Below are 21517 nucleotides of genomic sequence, written 5' to 3'. Positions count from 1 at the left end.
CTCCCCAGCCTGTCCAGGTCTCCCTGAATGGCAGCACAGCCCTCTGGTGTGTCAGCCACTCCTCCCAGCTTGGCATCACCAGCAAACTTGCTGAGGAGGCACTCTGTCCCCTCATCCAGGTCACAGACTAAGAAGTTGAACAGGATGGGAGCCCTGTGGGACGCCACTAGCCACAGGCCTCCAACTAGACTCCACACCACTGATGACAACCCTCTGAGCTCTGCCTTTCAGCCAGTTCTCAGTCCACCTCACTGTCCACTCATCTAGCCTGCACTTCCTGAGCTTGTCTAGGAGGATGTTGTGGGAGACAGTGTCAAAAGCCTTGCTGAAGTCAAGGTACACAACGTCCACTGCTCTCCCCTCATCTGCCCAGCCAGTCACTCTATCATAGAAGGCTCTCAGATTGGTTAAGCAGGATTTCCCCTTGGTGAATCCATGCTGGCTACTCCTGATCACCTTCTTTTCTTCCATATGTCTGGAGATGACATCCAGAAGGAGCTGTTCCATCACCTTTCCAGGGATGGAGGTGAGGCTGACTGGCCTGTAGTTTCCTGGGTCCTCCTTCTTGCCCTTCTTGAAGACCGGAGGGACACTGGCTTTCTTCCAGTCCTCAGGCCCCTCTCCTGTTCTCCAAGACCTTTCAAAGATGATGGAGAGTGGCCTGGCAACAACATCTGCCAGCTCCCTCAGTACCCATGGGCACATCCCATCCGGCCCATGGATTTGTGGATGTCTAGCCTGCCCAGAAGGTCTCTAATTCTATCCTCCTCAACCAAAGGAAAGTCTTCCCTTCTCCAGACTTTCTCCCTCACATCCAGGCTCTGGTATTCCTGAGGGCTGCCCTTAGAAGTGAAGACTGAAGCAAGGAAGGCATTCACTAATTCTGTCTTCTCTGTACCCCTTGTCACCAGGGCCTCCGCCCCATTCAGTAGTGAGCCCACATTTTCCCTAGTCCTCCTCCTGTTGCTGATGTATTTGAAGAAGTCCTTCCTATTCTCCTTAACATCCCTTGCCAGAATATAGATTTATTTTTATTGGTGATACCTTAAAAAATAATAATAAAAATCCCAAATTTTTTTCAGNTTCCTATTCTCCTTAACATCCCTTGCCAGAATATAGATTTATTTTTATTGGTGATACCTTAAAAAATAATAATAAAAATCCCAAATTTTTTTCAGAAGCCTTGTAGATTTTCACAGAAAAAAATACGTTTTTTCAATTAAAAGCCAAAAAAAAAAAGATTTTTATTGAAAAGCATTTTTAATTGATAGCTTTCATAATATAAATATTTCTCTTTAACTCTATTTTAGGTGCTAGCGTGAAGAGTCGTTTGATAGGTAGATATTTCATTATCTTTAAAAATAATTATATAATTTTTTAGATGGGAAAATATAAGAAATTTTAGAAAACATGAATTTATCAATAACATATCCTAAAGTCAAATCTACTAACATTACTTATATAGTGATAGTGGGACTCAGACATCTTTACAGTTATGCTATAGAGTATTATTTGTACACCATGAAAATCRAGCTGAGGGATAGCACAGATATTTGTAGTTTAACATTTACATTTTATGACAGTATAAAGGGTGAAATTTTTTCTGCAGAAGTAAATGAGAAAAATTCCATAGGCTTCAGTGGCGTTCTTGACCTAGAAGAAAGAAATATTCTATGTGAATAGCAGAGGAATATTCAGATGAGCAGAAAGTAATTAATTAGACTGGACTTAGAGTCGAATGCCTGCAACATATCATGGATGAGATGTGTAGCTGCAGGTGGTTAAGACTGTGTTTTTGTATATTGCAAAGCATCACRGATTAGATTTAGGTCACTGTATTAGGAAATGATCATTATAGTCTTAGATGCTCTCTCTGTAGCATTTTTAACAACTACAGTACTCTTATAAGTATTGTTCATTACATTCTGAATCGTGGAATAATGTGTACAGGCATAGATTTTAGTTCTCATGCATTGCTTCACTGAAGCAAATTAGGATTGTCTTTTATAGAGCTTATTTTAGCTGTAGGGAGCCTGTCTTAAAAATCTGAATCCTTTTTAATAAGTTGGATTATATTTTATTATTTTATAAAAGAATCTTCACAATGACAATTTCGTAACATGAACTGGCAAATATAATAAGTACCTTTTTGCAAAATACTGGAAGATTTTTTTTCTTTCTTTTTAAATGAATAACTGGCTTGACTAAGCTGAAAATATGATGCTGTGAATAGCTAGCTTTTTGGACATATTTTTTAAAGGGTCATGAGTGATCTTTGAGAAATTATTGCCTTTTGCTTTGCTCAGTGCAGCATCATTCCTCACTCGTTCAAATGTGTCCATCAGGTAGGGGAAATCGGTCTCAGGAATGAATTTCAAGATAATTATCTCAAGAAACCAACCCATCATTTTGATGATGAAACTTCATCTATACCCATATTTATTCAGAAGCTGACCTCTACTGTGTGATTCTTCTGATGGAGAACCAAGAAAAAAAGCAACAAGAAATTAAGCCGAGCATAAAAGGAATACAATGATCTGCACGGGACTTTATATTCTTAAAATACAAAATGTCACACAGCAAAAGAGTGGAAAAAAGAATAGAATGAAAAATGTGAAATATCGTCCTGCATACGTGAGGGACAGTGTTGCATAATTGTCAGGTGAGACCAGCTGAAYCTTGGCAGCTGAATGTGCATTCCTSTGATGGCAAGAAGAGAGGTGAAAATATCAATCTGTCGCCTGAACACCTGGAAGATTCACACTGATTGTAAGAAAACGTGTAAAACCTATAGAACTGCATATAATCCTTTCAGGTATAGACTGCAGGTGAGAATGCACAATGCACTTTAGAATTTTGTTGAATATATGAGCTTTATGTATCTGTGGCATTAACTGTTACAGGGAACAGAGAGCCTGGATAATTTGTGTACTGTGCATAGAACACTCTTCTGTAGTGGCACCAGGCACCAGGTGTTGTTTTCTTAGACTGGAAATACACTATGATCATGATAAAACCCATGGCCAGAGGTCTTTCTGGACARTTAGATCTTTACCTAAGAGCTATGCTATAAGAATTTGACAATGCTAGCAAGGGCTTGTCTTCTTCAAAATCTTTCTAGTGACAGAATAGGAGATTTCMGTGGGTATACTTCTTAATCAGCATGGCAGGGAAGTTGTGATAGTAGTCATTCTGGGGATAAATGACAGGGGAAAAAAGAAGAGTAAGTCATGAGAAGGACAGTGAATAGTTTCGGAGACATGCTGTACATGTTGCAGACTACCACTCAAATATCAAAGCAGGATAGTGCTGAGCTATGACGAATCAATCAATATTTTGCTTGGAAATTTTAATCCTTGCTAAGGCCAGATATACATGTTTCATCTATAAGTAACACCTTTTATATGTAAGTGAAAAGACTGTGATGAATAGCGAATAAGAGGTCATGTGCTACTCCAATGAGCTTAATTCCTATGCTGGAGAGGCCTATCAGGTGTACTGGATATCCTTTTCTAAAAGAAACCTTCTCTAGACAACTTTTCAAAGGCATCCTTTTCAGATATCCAGTCTTCTTTCCTTTCCCACATAGATCCAGATACTTGAGTTGAGGAGCTGAAGAAAGAAAGAGCCTGCATATCTGGCTTCCTTATATATATATATATATATATAAAATATATATACTGGTTTTATTTCACTGGGCTTCTGCTTTTTCTATACTTTATTCATTTAAAGAGAAATATTGATTCATTTTGATAGTATATTTTGAGCCAGGGGCTGTGAGAAGAGGAAAGAAGTCAGCAGGATTTATAATAGCTTGGYTTATTATTAAGTGATGTTAAGAGATATGAAGACAGTAAAGACAAATCCTAGGCTCGTCKGCAGATTGCAGTGAGGAGATGTTTTAGCTAACTGTGACAGAGGAAGCACCAGAGCTGCACCAGTGCTGAAACATGGACCTGCTGTGTCTGACTCGGCACTAAATGAATACAGCTGTGTTTATTTTGGAGGTTCTGCTGCTAATGCACAATGCACAATACTATGTGAGCATGCCATTTCTCCAAAGTAGCTTGGAGGATATCTTCCTGTATAGATGTGCTTGGAGAATCAGCTATAAATATGACCTAAGAGTTCCTTGTCCCTAGCAAARGGATCCCCTAGGATTTTATGCACTTCACTTATTCATTTAACTTAGTAGGATTGTAACTATATGATTCACATAATCAACATTGTTCCTAAATGAAACAAATCTGAGAGAGCGCCAGATAACTGCAGAGGAAATATTAGTTCAAGAATTCAAAAAGCTCTGTTTTATTGACAGGAACTCACATTTCTTTTCTTTTCTTTCTTTTTTTTTCTTTATTATTATTTTTTTTTTTTGGAAAGCAGCAACATTTGAGTGGGCTGATGGAACTTTTACTGTAACAAAAAGCAGCTGAAATTTGAAAGAATATAGTAACAACACAGTATTCTTTTTCTGAGGTATCAGCCTTCCTTGATGCGTTTTTTTACATGTCTTTGGCAGTTGATGCATGATGAGCATCTGGAATTTTGTCCTTTAGGGCTTTTGGAGGGGAACTGATTAGTTTGTAAATCATCATTTTATGAAATCAGCTAATACAATTAATCTCTCAAATATTGGTCATATATTGTGTTAGCTGAAGTTCCTTGAAATATTTATACAATGGGATCAACAAATCCTAAATTTTCTGCTCTTTGGACCTAACTCCATCTATAGATACACATATGCTATTGTGTTTGAAGCTTGTGAGAGCTGTAATAATTAGCACAGGTTGTATAGTAGAATGAGTCTCATTGCACTTCCTCAGTGTATTGGCAGCAGAGATGTCCATTCATGATCATATTTTGTTTGCATTGTCTTTTAAATCACACCAAAATAAGGACAAATAATGTTCTTTTTTATTAAGGGGATTTGGTCTGGTCTGAAGGCTGGTCAGTCAAATACTGATTTTTTTATCTATACAGGAACCAGTAGTCCAACTTCCTCAAAAAGTAAAAGTAAATTAGAACCTTTTCCTATTTGCCTCTATCAGGGCCTCTATCACACATATCTAGCACAGTAACAAAATTTTTCAGTTTTTCCTCCAGCTACCTCCAGGAATGATCTAATTATTTTATCCACAATTGACAAGTTTTTTGTGTGATTTTTGAAATCAGCTCATGGTAGTAGCTGAATACTGTGTCATAGTTAGCACACAGAACAGCAGATTACACTAAAATGTTTAAAAACACAGACATGGTTGTGATCATAAAAACTGCACAATCCATTAGGAGCAATATAGGTTTTTTTTCTTTTGCTATTGATGACTTTAGTCAGCTCTTTGTGTTCAATCTCATCTCCATGAAATTCATCAAGTGCGTACAATCCAGGAGCTTCAGATAGGCCTACCAGCATCTAAATCCGGTAAAAACAGGCAATTTTAAAATAAAAAAATAAAATAATCAATAAATTTTGAGACAAATATATTGATTTTTTCTTTTTGTTAAGTTTATACTCTTTTCACAATGAAAATCCTGATTTAAGTAACTGATTAAACAGAATTTGTGTCTTTCTTATCACACTAAAGGAAGAAGCCAGAGCTGATTCATGAATATGTCATTTAGTCATTAAGCATTTTAGTTATGCAGGGAAGATATAGGCAAGATTTGAAGGATGTCTAGTGTTAGCGTTTTTCATTATATAGCTTAGTATAAGTTTTCTATTGCCATGTGCTCAAATGTCTTGAGTTAGGCCCCCAAGGAAGTAAGATTTGCTTTAAATTATAATATTAAAAATACTTCTGGAGTAATTCTTTCACGCCATCTGGTTTTTAAATTGCATTATTGGCTACATATGAAAGCTTTTCTCTGCAACTCTGAGGAAAGAGAATTTTTTAAAGAAAGCTGAAAATATTATTTCATGTTTACATGGACCAAGGATCTGGGATCCAAAACTGGAAGTATTATAAGATTAGCCATAAATTTTCAGGGGTTGGTAATACTAACAGTTGGAAATACTGGTTAGTATTTCTATTTGTAATTGTTGAAATGTGAATGTCTCAYAGCAATGGACAAGATTGAGTTGTATCAATTTTCTGAACTCACGCTCTCAGAGTATCCTCAGTAAAGTATTATGTCTTTGAAAYGTAGGTTATTGAAATACACTTATCATCAGTTTCACTGAGTGGAGAGATTAGTCCTTCAGAGAATATATTGTTCCTCTCTTATATATTTATTATTRTGTTTAAAAAAATGCTCATTTGTTTTCAATAGAAGTATATTACCTGTGTATCTCAATAACTGCTAATGTGCTCTATGTAAAAAGATGAATAATTTGCTTTTATTCTAGGCAAGTACGTCTGTAAAAAAAATCAGATATATTTTCTCATGACATCCCAAATGTATAAAATCAGTATAGACATGGTATATAGGCTTCCCAAAAGTTAGTACTGCAAGATTACATTTCCTAAAAGGTCAGTGTGGTTCCTACAGTAGAGACTTTAAAAAAGTAGCAGGTATGGGAGTGAGTGTATTGGTTATAGATGTATTAAATGACTGCACTTCAAAATTTAAGTCAGTTCTTCAGTAAAACTGTGACCTATAAAGTGCTTGAAAATCACTGTAAATTAAAATGCTTTCTTCAATGCTTTATAGATGTAGTATCTGCATTGTTTTATGTCTTTGGAAATTAATAACTGTACATGAAATAACCATGGCAACAGAGTAAATTATCACTGGGCACTAGTTATTCATTGATGGTTGCTGTAATTACAAAGAAACAAAAAAAAAAAATAAAAAGCAGAAATGATTTGTTATCCTTTACCTTCAATTCATTAAATATTGCCATGTAGAGTTGAAGGACTCAGGAATTTCAAATATTCAATTATTTTTTCCTTACCATTGCACCTCAGACAACCCAGTAACTGCTCTGCAGAGTCTGCCCCCTCTTTCTGAAACAAGGTAATACCATTCAGAATGAATAATGAAGTATTCATGGTGAATTATATTAGACTGTTTTATATTCTAGGAACATCAAACAATAAGACATGACAAGGTCATGGGACTGAAATAACATTACCTTGGAAATTTGGAATATAAAGCTGTGACTCAGGCAGGGACATCTCTGTTTGATGTCTCCCTTCAGATGTGTTGTGCTAACCGAAGCATGACCCGAAGCTCTGTGTGCGCTGGGTTGGTTCATTTGTGGGTTGTGTGGGTTAGTTCATTTTCAACACAGACTGCACAAAAGAAATCTAGGTACAAAATAGATTGTGGCTGTTTAACAGTTCCTGTTAGTGCTGTGTCTTCTCTAATATCTGAGTTGACGTCCCAGGTGAAACACTAGACAGAAGGCCTTTTGTGCCCTCTATCGATGATTAGAAATCAATATTAAAAAATTCCCTAATATACTTTTAACCTGTTTAATTAGATTATTGCACTCAGGAAAGATAGCTTAATATGTCAAATATGATCTTGCTCAATAAGATGAAGTAGTTCCATGGATCACTGGCATTACATTGCTCATATTAAGATGCTTGTGATGGAAAATCTTAATTGGAGTTGGGTTAGACACAGAATAAAAATACATTTATTTATCAGCTGTCTATTAAATAAATGTTAATAGACTAATGTCCATGTGCTAATGACAGTCCTAATTGGACAGGTACAGATRTGTCTTTTTTGAAGAGTCTGAATTTAACTATGTGCTTTCAGAAGGTCTTCCGAATTAAAGGGTTTTGTCTGTGCTCCTTTATTGGGAGGGGGGGTTGTAAATCAACTGCACTTTGTATAAGGCTTACAGGAATTTTTTTTTTTAGTTTTTTTGTCTCCTTTGTAATCTGATATTTAACTACAATTATGTGACATTATTTTTCTTTTTGTTGTTGMTTTCTGTTCATTTTTATTCTATCAATATATAATTTATGGAAAAAGAATCAAGATTTAGGCATTAAATACTTCAGTCATTATGTGAAATAATTAGCATGATAAAACTCATATTTAAGCATCTGAGGTTTGTGATCATGGCTTAAGCTAGATAAGCGAGTGACTGTTAGCTTCTCTCTGACTCCAATATTCCTCTTTTTTTTTTTAAAAAAAAAAATAGCGTGAAAAAGAAGCCGATAACACAAATTTTGTCAAAGCCCAGCAACCAGCTTCAGTACAATTAGTGAGCTTAGTGTAGAGTAACTTGGTATAAAGCCATACTTTGCAGAACAGCTAGCTTATCAGATGGAGACTTCCAGAGAGATACAGGAACAGAGTTACAAATAAACATTTCTGCTGGAGGCTGGGACAAAAGTCCCTGTACTGGGGATAATGCCTGTTAGCAGGGACATTTACACAGTGCTCCTTTTCCCTTTTTGAGGGGAAATTAATATTAGCTATTTTAACAACTGTTCCAAAGACAGTAGTTGTTTCCTCACCATGATGAGTCTTACTCACCAAATAGGTGTCATCTGTGACTGACTACTTTTATTTGCATCTGATCAGCCAAGCCTTAGGAATCTGTTGGTAGAGAAGAGAAATTTTTTGAGAAATTGAATATCTCCCTAAAAGTTTGTGCTGGAACATAGATGATTCTTCAGATACTCTCTTTCTACACACAACCTTCTCAATCCAACTAGTTCCTGRACGCTGCAGTCTCTGCATTGATTCCCTGCAGTAATGTGTTGCTCTCTTTTCCTTGCTCCACCTCCTTATATGAGCCCCAATTTCATTTGGGCAGGACTTTCATTTAGTCTCCTTTCCCTCATATGTTTTAGTATAGAGCTTTGTTCTGGAGTGAAAAAAAAGGAGAAACCTCTCTCTTTGAGACAATACAGGCACTTGCAAGTTTCTGATATCACCAAAGTTGTTTCTTTCTCTGAAATATGTTCTTTCAATGTCTTTTCAACTTCAGAAGTGCACAGGAGTGTGTACGTGTCTGCTTGGCAGGTTTTCATGCTTGCCCAAAATAAGTGTTGAGACTGGAATTACCCTCTGAAGTGAGAGAGCTGTAACTCTCTCCTCTGCCTTCTGATATCCAGGAACTGCAAACCGATCAGAAAATTCTGCCTTCGTCTGGAAGATATTTGACAATTGTCTGCTTGATAAGCTTTTTCTTGAAAAGTTTCAGAGTACCAAAAGTAAGACTTAGAATAGAAACTATATCGTAAGCATACCTKGTAGTAGAACTGACTAGAAGTGCTTACACCAGAGGAAATAAACTAATTACCTAAGCAAAATGATGGAGCCTTATAAAATCAGAATTTCACATAAAACCTTAGTCAAAACTGTAAAGTAGAGAGCGAGTGAGAGCGAGAGAGAGAAATGGATATTCATACTTATATCTGTTGTAGTAGGACCAATCCTCTGAAATGTCATATGAACATTAATCCAGGAAGACAGCATGTTTTCKTCTCGATTCAAGCACAGGGCCTACTTGCTGTACTGCTGAACATAGCAGGTGACCCCAGTGAAAGTACTGTTCATTCAATGACAAAAAAAGGTCGGTTGAACTGAAATATCTTTCTAGGAATCGAGGGAGAAAAAAAAAGAATGAAGCACCATGGACTTCACCCCAGTAATGTAAAAGTTACAGATACAACTGGAGGAGCACAAAGCAGGGAAAATGGAAAAATTAAGATGCACTATAATAGACATACTGCATATAGACATATTKTCTGCTATTAGACTCAGCATGCTGGAAGAAGAAGAGGAGCTAGAGTTCCACTCTTCTGTTCTGGAGCAAGAATCACTCATAAGAAGATAAGGACAAAATTCACTCTGCGTAGTACTGCTCTGAGAGTGGGCAACAGCAGATATGCAGGTAGAGAACGTGAGGAACAAAGAAAGTGTAGAAGGTTTTTTCTCCTGTATGCTTTTCCTGCAATTAGTGGCTTAAGAATTGTGTGAACTGGAGTTGCATCTGGATCACTGCTTTTAATAACCACTCTTAGACACAGTAATGAGGGATGGGGCAAATCTTTTTYTAACATAGCTATTGTTGGTTTCATCCTCAAATTTTGATCATTTTGGGGCAAGTTTTATCAGACATCATGTCTTTGGGCTTCCTATGGCAGTAGGTTCCAATGCTGAGTTACTTTCTGGATTGAAAAAAGTATTACTTTTTATTTATTTTTAAAATTATGTAGTGAGTACCACTATAATTTATATCACACATGCCCTAAATCTGTGTATTAGCCATTTCGTGTACCACTCTTTGTTTCCCTTTGGTTCTGTCTCGTGCATTCATGCATAAACAACCACAGCCCTTTCTTGTGGTAAGAAAGATTTAGTTGTCTTAACATGGCAACTAATGCCATCTCAGATGCCCTAGGGTATCCCYCTGGCCTCCAGCCTCTGCCTCAGCAGGACGTAGGGTTCATATAGGTTATCTGTCATATGCATATTCTGTATATGCTATGTGAATGTCTCCAGTATCTTATGGTATTTAAAATGGCATTAAATGGCTATATTTATCACAATTGAATGTAATTCTGAGAGAATGTTTTACTGTCTGCATTCTGAACTGAGTCAYTTTAGGGTAAGCATAAAAAGAAGTCTTTTCAGATTTTTGAATAGGGGTAATACAATTACTGTTTGTTATTTTAGTAACCATATTGTTCATTGTTTGAAAATGTCTGCTGTAATAGCTTCATTTATCACTGAGCCTTACATAGCTTAATACAGTATATATTCCTCCTCTGTCTGCCAGCCTAACGTTCACAAATTAGCTTTTCTTACTTCTGCTTAATTGTTTATAATTCTTTGGTATTTTTGTCCCAAGCCTTAAATGTTTTAACTACTCTTCTTCTCTCTTTCCATTGGTTCCATTTCAACTTCCTATTTCTTTTGAAATGCATATCAGTAAGGATTTTTCTTTTCAATTTTAGAWATATTTTTGTTCTTCTGTGGGAATTCTAAGTACTGAAAGTTCAAATGGTTACCCTCCCTTCTTCTACTTTATAGTCACTTTTTCTTTTTAAAAGCTAATTAAAATAAAAAGCTAATAATAATAATAAAAACAACTATTAACACCTGAAACTAATTATATRAATTAATGAAATAAGAGATGATCCTATAATTCCAAGGTTCTTCTAGTAAAGTAATGGATAGATAGTGTATTCTGAAGTTTTTGATATACACCAGTTAACTGTACATTAAACTGACTGATTCCATTTGCCTAAACATACCCTTGAATCCATTCTACTGCAGTTGGTTTCACAAGAGAGAGAGCCTACATGGACTGGCTTAGAGGATGAAGACTCAGCTTGAGTGATTTTTTATTTCATTTTAGAAAATAGACTAAATAGCAAGATACTAAAATCTAGTGAAATACCACAATAAGTTTTGTAGTGTCATTGGCTCCATCAGAACTGTAATATTCTGTTGTATAATATTCTGTTGTTCATAAGCCCCCCCAATGACAGTTGTGGGGCTTATGAACAGAAACACTTTTTAAAGTATCAAGGTAGTAAATTACTTATTAAAGATTTTCATAAAGGAAAAAAAAAGCAAGGCTGTTGATTTAATTTAAGAGAGTCCTAATTTTTCAAGTAGTATGTTTTAAAGGCTCCCCACTGTTTGTATGTTGAGAATTCATTACAGGTTAATCATTTTTATATGTAGTTGACCCCTGCACTTCCAGTCTTCCGGCTGTTCCACTTCCCAAGACACAAAGAGGAGAACTTCACTGGGAAACACCAGGGCCGTGTGCTCAGTAAGCTCACAGGGAACTAAGATCACAACTTGCATTAGGAGAGGGGAGCTTTTAGGTCCATGTGAACTGCGATTTGATAAGACGCTGTATAAGGTAGCTGCTCAGTAGCAACTCGAGAATGTTAATGGTATCTAAACATACGTATTTAAGGATTTATTTGAGAGGAGCTGAATTTTCAAGTCCAGCACAGAAAGAGACTGTCCTAAAATAGTTGTTTATCACAGTCCTTCTTGTCAATACTGCAAAGCATTAAAAATTTAAGGACTCCATTTCTTCCTGAATTCTGTAKTATAAACCTCATTCATTTTACTTCTTTATTCTCTAAATAACATTTCTGACTAGTTTAAAATGCATTTGGAAAGGCTCATAAACTGCTGAGGTCACAGACACATTGTTTCAGTAACATTTAGTTAATGTGCTAGTTTAAYACTGAGAGTCGTTTAATGCTGCTGACTGTAAACTGGGAAGAAGRAGGGAGAATTTTTTTAGTACCAGATTATTACTTTATATCCACAATAAGTAAATATGTCTGTATACTTAATAAACCGTAACTTACTCTTTCTGCTGTAATGAACTGGTGGATATGCACTATCTTCAAATGGGTAGTAACAGAAATATTCTATAATACATCCTGCTGTAAGGTTCAAAGAATATTATCTATTTTGTCTGGTTTTGAACTGATTTTGAAGCAGGACCAGTTTGTTAGCCCTCTGAGCTTTGAAAACTCTAAAGGAGTTGGTATGCAGCATAGCAATGACCCTGAAACTTTTAGGCAACCACATAATTCTTACAGCACGTATTGTTGTTAAAGTGATGTCCAGCAGTCAACAAATGCCTATGTTAATGACTTGAAAAGCCCAGGAGACTGGTTCTGACGCACAGCTTAGTAGTTCTTTATCTGTCTTTTGAAACTCATCGTTGGACTTAGCCACAGCAGTGCTGTCAGGACAGTGCAATCACTTTGTGCCATTACGTCTTTAATGGAGTAGAATGGATGGAACTCTGTCTCCGTGTATTTCCTACCTTACCTCATCCCTTTCTACCTCTTTTGGTTAAGCCATTCCTGTGAAGGGCAGAGAGTACTTTCACCCTATGCTAACTATGAGTCTAAACTCCTAGAMTATCTAGACTTTCTCTTTTGCTTTACCTTTGCAATTGCATAAGTGAGATTTCAAAATGTTTTGTACATTTTCCGAACAATATTTCATGCAGAATTTGATTCTTTTTTTCCTTCCACTTATCAGTCTACAGTGACATATCAGAAAAATAAGACTTTCTTAGGTATTCTGGAATTGTTCAGCATAGGTAGACCTCAGAAACAGATCTCAAACATGATTTTTCTTGCTTTATCCAAGCCTATTAGGTATTCTTGAGATTCTACCATGCCTACTTTAGGCATCCAGAATATATTAAAATTTTAGTTAAGATGGTGACAGACTGTATACAATTACCTGAGTCAATCACGGGCTAAGATGATGCACTGTAGCATAACAACATAGAGAATAAAATGTGAAATGACACAGTTCCCTCTTTGCTCTTTAACTACTTTGTTGAATGATTGCTGACAAATCAGGACAAAAATTATTATGAAATTACTGAAATGATTTTAAAAAGCACGGGCTGCATTACATTCTCTGAGATGATCTACGCAAGCATTACAGGGACATTTTTACTAAGAAAAAATAGTATATTTCCTGTGACGGTGCTTGATAAGTGCAGCTCTTGTAGGAGGATATCCAAGCTCATTCTCYAGGATAAAAATTCTATCCAAGAACTATTCAGTACTGGAATTTATACAASCTTGGCTAACTACTTCAGTATTACTGATCTGTATTACTTTCTGTGCAGAGTATGTTACATTTAGATGTAGTGGACAGTTAAAGGCCAGAAAGCTGAGTAAATAAACACACATCTTAAACCGGTGCTAACATGCAATTCCCTGTAATGATAATGAAACATTACTTGCATACATGGCAGCACAGTGCAGTAGAGGATATTAAGAGTGCGCTGTTCTGCAGATGTTATTCTCCAGAAAAGAGGCCCTTGTACAACTCAGCAGGGTTTGTTACAGTATTATATACCGAATCTAATGGTGCCTTCCACCTGAAACATTAGTCAACATTAGTCAGCTTTGATGATTTTCCACATGGTTAAATTATCTGATATCTAAATAATGCAAATCAGGTTTTCCACAGAAGGGTCCGCTTGTCTTTAAGAAGATGTATGCAGATGTATGTACTATCCATAGATGTATATTTTATTAGATAAYCTGTTGATCTTGTAGATTATCCATTCTCAGAGAAACGGTTCATCTGGATCATTCATCAGGGTATATTTTTCTTCAGATGCGATTAACATCTGTCATCATTCAGATGACATTCCTTTAGGACCAATAATTAACTATTGGTGATTTGTTTATAACCCTGGGGCCTCTAGTTCCATCCTTTACTTGCACCTTCAAAGTTTCTGCTACCATCYTGAGTTCATAATTTTGGAAATCCTAGCTCCTCAATTTTTCTTCAGCATCCCTTAAGCTTGGCTTTCATGATTATGTAAGTATTTTATTATATCTATATTTATTTTATTAGCACAACCTAGTCATGCCCACCTTCTTGTTCTAGGCATATTGAATGGTGCATTCCACAGATCAATAATACACTAGAAGATATGTTTCCAGACAGACAGATGAAAATAATGGTCTGGTATCACTTGCTAACTATATCTACTAGTTATGGCAAAATCACTACTACATTATCGAATCTGCTTTATGGCAGGAGCTTTGATATCAGATCCTCTAAAAATCTGTTTTTCAACAGAGGGATATTAGATTCTTCCTGCAAATTTGCATCCTAAGCATTTTTTGTCCAATTCTTCTAATTCCAGGGTTTACGAAACATAACTATTAACTTGGCAAACATTGTTTTAACTTCTGCTRTATGAAAGGCATCTTGCTGTACTCAGTTGGAATGGCAGGATGACTGAGATGCACAATGTGAAACACTGTTTTGCTTTAGCTAAGAACACTGCTGTGTCAAAAAGAAGTATAGTTCTGGCCTGTACAATAGTCTGTCTCTTTCGTACATGGCATTTCTAAAAACAACAATAAATTATAAGTTCTCACTGTTGTTGCTGAGAGTAAAAACGTCTGAAATTCCCATTTGTCTTAATGGATACAAAGGATGTTCTGCATCGCTTGGGAAAAGATATCTGCTCTTTCCATGACTTTTAAAAAAGTTGAATGGAAAGATGACTCCTATTACTTCTTAAAGTAATGGTACGAACATTACCTCACTCATACCTCATGACATACTCAATAAGTGTTGAGTATGTGCTTATTTTATGAGAGAAATATATTGGACCAACCTGCTATTTGTGCAACCAAGAAAAACATCCTTGTTCAGGACATTGTAGGTTGCTATTTTTTGCCCTCCATTCTGTCAAAAGTATTGGGAGCAAAACACAAATAGATTTCCTAAAATTTTGCGGCAGTTAAGTGTCTCTCATATCTTCTCAGATCTTAAATCTTTKTCACAGATAAATTTTTCAAACTCCTGTTCTGTGGTTGTTCATATCTAATTTTTACTGCCATAGTTTTGCTGGCAGAATTGTGAAAGCAGCATGGTGGCTTATGTGCCACTTGTCACTGTCAAAGAACTCTTTATTTCACTGGATGTCAGTTTTGCATGAGAACTGTTATACAGAAAAGAACAAAATACTTTATGGGAGACAGAAAGACACGAGCAGTATGTATGCTGAAATTATGGGGTATGTAAATTGCTAACCCCACTTCTTGCGGCTAACTGCTGAACGATATTTATGTAGGCCTTCATGCTTTATTTGGTATTCTCCAGATACCACAAATGCAAACCTTTACGTAGTACCCCTACGTACTATGTTGACCATCTTATAACATAGGAATGAACTACAGACTGGATAGTCTCCTCTTAGTTGTTTTATGGAGAAATAGGACATCTTTTTGTTGTTTTGTTTTTCTTGAATAAAATTAAATTTAATTAATTTAAATATAGAACTTTACCATATTTGAATTTGTCTTCTGTGGACCTCAATTGTAAATGTGATTCATCTATACATAAGAATTTGGGGATGAGTGCATATGACATTCATTGTGTAATTTTTGAAAAATCTGAGTGGGAAAACCTTGAAGGTGATGTCGCCTTGTGGACATTTGTCACTATGGTCTCTAATTTGCTTGGCTTGGTTGCTAAGGTGGACATGCAGTTTTCAAACTTTGAACACTTTGTTGATCAAAGTAAGAACAGACTGTCAATTTATAACTTTTAGACAGCTATAGCAATGGACCTTTCTGTCAGGCAGTTCATGTATAGAGGGCAGAACAAAAAAGCAGCTGTTATCTTTAATTGATTTTGAAAAAAAAAGAACACTTTTACACAGGCGGTCAGTGCTCGAAACTTATCACATTGGCTTTGACCAGATTTAAACACTTGTTCCACAAGGCCTGTTATGAGTGTTAGTTCCAAAGTAGATGATATGCATTTTGTTTTCATATTTAACAGGGAAATTCTTGATGAAGTTCATCAGAAGATTGCTGTTGTGTGCCCAGTGCACTGTATTCATATTGTAAAGTGAAATTATGCCCTTTTGCAAGTCAAAAGCAGGTTTCCCACTTCTGATTTCTCAGAGTTGGCTAATGTTCTGTAGCACAGAAAGAGTACTGCAAAACATAATCCTTTTAAGTTGTTTTAACTTTCACAGTAGATATACCATGGATTTTGTGGTGATGATAATGTCACATATTTTCTTTATTAGATTTCCTGATTTATTACTATATTGRCATTACATTAAGAAGAATCTGCTCAGCGTGATCAACTGTCTCTAATTAGTATTTTCCCCCAGAATATATTTCCTGGAAAACTGCTTTATAGGTATTTATCCTAACTGCTTTTTAATTCTTTTTAGGGAGTGCTGGAACACCTGTTATCTTCAATGAAAATGGAGATGCTCCTGGACGCTATGATATTTTTCAGTATCAAATCTCCAACAAGAGTACAGAATACAAAATAATTGGCCAGTGGACTAACCAGCTTCATCTAAATGTACGTAGTAGTTTGATTATGGTATTGATATTGGAGAAAAGCAATCATTTGAGTATTACGTTATTTAAAAACACTTCAAAAATACTGATTATTTTATAATTGGCAGGAAAAATTCTCCTATTCTTTTCTTGAGAAGACAGCAAAAGACAGCCTAAAAAACCTGAAATATGAGTTCTTTCATATTTTAATGTAGCTTAAACTGTGTACTAATTTACTTTTTTAAATGATATTTTAAAATAATTAAGTACAACAAGGCAAATATTTGTTGAATATAAAGGGACAATTTGGAAATTTTCTGTATGGTTAACTTGGGTTAGTATAGCTCCTTCTAATTTGATAATAGAAGAAAGAAACACCAACAACTTATCCATCCTTAGCAGATGTTTCTAATTTCTCTTTAATATGCTCTGTAGGTTTTACAGTAGCTAAGCCCCATCTGTATATTCAATTATGTTTGCTTTGGAAAACAGCATCCCAACAAGGTTAGGGAATATAATGTATAAGGATATTTGTATGCCAGCTAAGCATCTAGCCACGGTTTTTACTGGAGAAGTTGTTGGAGACAGAGCACTTTTTTCTGTCAGAAAGTGGCTCCATGAGGAGAGTTACAGCCACAAATAGGGCGAAATGAAGTTAATCTGTCTCACTGTTAGATGTGCAAGATTTATACAGTTTACCTTGAGGTGTGCTACCATCTAGGTAGCTCTAAAAATCTGAAATACCAATTGTGTTTTGCTAAAGGCTGGTAAGGGGACAGAGTGAAGAGATGACTGGATTCACCAGAGGGAATTTACTCAGTGGTTTCAATCAAACCACAAAGACTAGATTTCAGACAGCTCTGGTTTTCCACTTACAAGGCTCGTGATAAAGAGTAACAAAACAAAACAAATAAAGAAACCAATAAGTATTGACAGTCTGTCAGGCCTACTTTGCAATAATTATCTGAGTGCTAGTAATAGTGTTATTTATGATAGCTCCCATATTTTCAGCCATAGCTATTAAACTACTTTATCATATCTAGCATTTAATATCTATAACTGCTTGGCAAGTTAATTCTTGGGTACAAATAGGAAAAAATTGCCAATAGAAACTATGTGTAACAATGTGTGGCAACGTTTTCTGTTATCCATCTGTTGAAAGGCATGAAGAGAAAAGGATTAAACTTGTTTAAAGATTAATACTAAATGATTATTTCCAGAAGACACCAGAGCTAGACCCTTACTGTAACTAGTATGGAATATATTACAGCTCTCTTATTGCTACAGTTTTCTGAAAAGTTACAGTATTTATCAGATACACTGAGAACGAGTACCTAGATTTTGAACACATATTTGTACTGACATAACAGTTATATAGTAATAGTTAACAGCTACCTTAGAATTTACTTAAACTTTAATTCCATTCCAGTGGGTCTCTCTCTGTTCTCCATACGATTGCTAAACTTATCATTAAGTCTAGCTTTTCAGTCACTTACTTTCTACTCMATGTGTTCATACTCAGAGGAGTTTTCAGTTGTCCCGTGTGACAGGACAAGAGGCAATGGGCAGAAATTGAAGCACAGGAAGTTCCCGTGAGGGGGAATTTCTTCACCGTGAGAGTGACAGAGCCCTGGCACAGGTTGTCCAGAGAGGTTGTGGAGTCTCCTTCTCTGGAGATCTTCAAGGCCCACCCGGATGCAACCCTGTCTAACATGCTCTAGGTGACCCTGCTTGAGCAGGGGGGTTGGACTAGGTGATCTCCAGAGGTCCCTTCCAACCTTATCGATCCTGTGATTCTGTGGAAGAGAGCGCTGGAGTAAGCATCCACGCAGTGATACTGAGCAGATTTGCATCTGTTCAAATGGCTGTAACAACACTGTTGATCATGTAGACACTGTTGATCATGTAGATCAACCATGTAGATCACAAAGCTAACCGTGAAAGATTTACTTGAGGAGCTGAGGAAGTCCGTTGTTAAGACTCATTAAAAACAAATGTTTAGTATGTTCTTTTAGCTCTCTTCTTTTGTCTCTTTTTTCACTGCCATGAGCTCACACGCCGTGCCAGACATGTCCAAATTCACTGACCGTTTCTGTCCGGCTTGCAAGCAGCCATTTCTGCGCCAAGCCTAGTGTCAGGGCCTGCTTTCATCTTGTCACCCCGTGCACTGGCACGCGTCCCCCTGCTCCCCCTGCTCACAYGGCCCAAGGTGAGAGCGGTCACACAGCTGCTCAGACCCCCCCTTGCACACTGCGGATGGATCCAGCAATGAGGCATTCCTCTCCCTGCTTTTCCCTCCTGTTTCTGAACTTATTCGTCTTTATGACAAATCTTTGTCGGTGCCTGTAGGCATTGCTGCAGTAAAAATAAAGAATAAGGTGATAATTGGGATGATAGAGTTTGCTTCAGTATGTTTTCTATTTGCTACACTCATTTAGTACCTGTGTCAAYGCTGACTATGGCACGTGAAGATCTGCTTTGTCAACCCTGCATCCTTGTTTCACTATACTTAATATATTTGAACCAAGTATTCTTTGTGAATGATTGTCAGTACTCTAAACAATCATATTACAAATTAGATAATACTTTAACTGCAGGTGGGTCAAGTGAATMCCAACGGATCTTTTCAGTGAAAGCGTCTATTTTCATTGAAGGCAAAATGGTATTATGACAGCAGGACACTTTTTATCCTTCTGCTTTGTAAAGGAGTTTTTTAAAAATATGTTACTTTTCCCAATGTATCCTTCTTTCTACTGCACAGTTGCCTCTTAATAAAGACACAGATAACTATGATTTTTAATGCACGTCTTTATCAGCTAAATTTACTCTACATGTACTTCTATGTGCATAGCCCACTCTTGCTTCTAAAGACATTTATATTTCAAATCATGTTGTAAGCTATGACTGTGTTTATAATTACATTTATCTTTGTAGCTGGTACTATGCTTCAGAAAGTTTATAGCATTTATTCATTTATTTGTTTATGGTAGAAAGATAAGTCATGGAAGTACTAAGTTTGCAGTACAGTTTACTTTTGTAAAATTAAAGTGACTAAGATTAGGAGACTTCTTACACTTAAGTTATTGAACCAGATGAGTAGTTATTTGTTTTTTCTTTATTTTTTATTTTTCTTTCCCTTGGGTACTCTATGATATTTTTGCTGCCGGGTTTTGACTGTAGGTTTCTGTCATGTGAGCTGTGGCTTATTACCCAGTACTCTGGTCTGGTCATGTCTTTAGRCCCTTAGGAGTGCTCTGCTGGTATCTCTGGTTCTTCAAAGTTTTCACTGACTCCACAGGGTTCTTGTGGTCAAGTTTCAGGCTTGTTCCTTTCCTGGTGTAATGCTAGCTTTCCCTTTGGGCTGGAAGTGCTGACTCTGGCTGGATAAAAGACTCTGTACTTGCTCCCTAGGGGGCTTTTGGTCAGCAGACGTCTCTAGCTGCAGAGACCCTTCTAGCTGTGATACTGGTTTCTCCCTGTAGTCCTCAGTAATATTAATGCTCTGCTTTAGGCAGACTGACCTTTCAGATATCCTTTGCAGCAGTCATAGCTTCCAGATATATGAACTTCATGATTACTGCTCGGTAGTAATCCTGTAATTCTTTTTTACAAAAGAAATGTACACGTGACAATGCTAATATGAAGAGTCAGCAACTGAGACATATAGTGTAGAAGTTAAACTTAAAAAGAATCAAGAATAAAGTATCTCATTCCTTGACTGATACAAGGCAATTCTGAAAGCAGAAAATAGGATCCTGAAAGAGCTGATTGTCTTTTATATAATTATCACCTTACACCAGTTTGAGAATGTAAATTTATACCTCTTTTAGAGTCCCTTTACTCCCTAAAGTTGTCTGACTTTAAAAAATGTTGGTGTACTGTAAATAACTAGAACCTGAAACTTTAGATTTGAAACCCAACTGAACATGATCCTGAGCAACCTGCTCTAGCKGRYRGTACTTGAGCAGAGAGCTTGGACCAGACAATTTCCAGAAGTCCCTTTCAACCCCAGCTATTCTGTGGTTCTGTGATTTCGTTATTTCCTTCATTTTATTTTCTTTATTAATAGCAGGATATAACTTATTTCGTTAAACCTGGATTGATATAAACATTTCTCCCCAAAAGATTCTGTTTTTCATAATTAACTAAAAAAAAAAAAAGCGAGGAGATAGTTGTTTCAGTAAAACTTAYGGTTTATTCATTTTGCAACAGCATTTTTGCATACCAGGTCACCTGTAAAACTTCTMTACAAATGAGTGAGTTTAGCAAATTTGAGCTCTCAACCATGTAATCTCCACAGCAGAAAGGTTGTTAAAACAAGCTTGATTTTTCCTGAGTCTTATGATTTGAAACCTCCTTCCTTTTATGATTAATAATGAATTCCATATTTTTTATTGTACTTCTTCTAACACAGGGGCTAGATCTAGATGTTGACTGATGGCTTTTGATGGTGGCAGTTAATGAAAATAGCTCTAGTTCCCAAAAGTTTCTCAGTTAGCTTCATGTCTTATGAACTCACTCTGTTTCTTTCTAATTCATTTTTTTCTTATTTATTTATTTATTTATTGTTATTTATTRGGGTTTTTTCTTCTTTAAAAATGTTCTATTTTGAAACTGAAATGCTAGCTGGAAAAAAAGGTTGAAATATTTAAGAATTTTTAAATGAAATGTTTTGAGTTTTCAAAATTTTTTTTTTTATTTTTTTAGTTTAAAGCATTCATAGAATGATCAGGTTGGAAGGGACCTCTGCAGATCTCATAGTCCAA

At 36.2% G+C, this 21517-nt stretch overlaps 1 protein-coding gene across 1 annotated transcript in view; it reads left to right on the top strand.

Moving 5' to 3' along the window:
- LOC146595138 (metabotropic glutamate receptor 8) overlaps nt 1-21517 on the top strand; it is a gene marked incomplete at its 5' end in the record, with an annotated part of 134151 nt that overhangs the window by 50340 nt on the left and 62294 nt on the right. Inside the window, one exon of the mRNA XM_085306333.1 lies at nt 16637-16773. Coding sequence (XP_085162459.1) covers nt 16637-16773 — 137 coding nt within the window. The remainder of the gene's footprint in view (nt 1-16636; nt 16774-21517) is intronic.

This window comes from Rhea americana, unplaced genomic scaffold (genome assembly GCF_003343005.1).
Source record: "Rhea americana isolate MKP2758 unplaced genomic scaffold, rheAme1 scaffold_238, whole genome shotgun sequence".
In the NCBI taxonomy this organism is placed as follows: domain Eukaryota; kingdom Metazoa; phylum Chordata; class Aves; order Rheiformes; family Rheidae; genus Rhea; species Rhea americana.
Note: the sequence above shows the minus strand (reverse complement) of the source record. Positions and strands in the feature narration are given on the sequence as shown.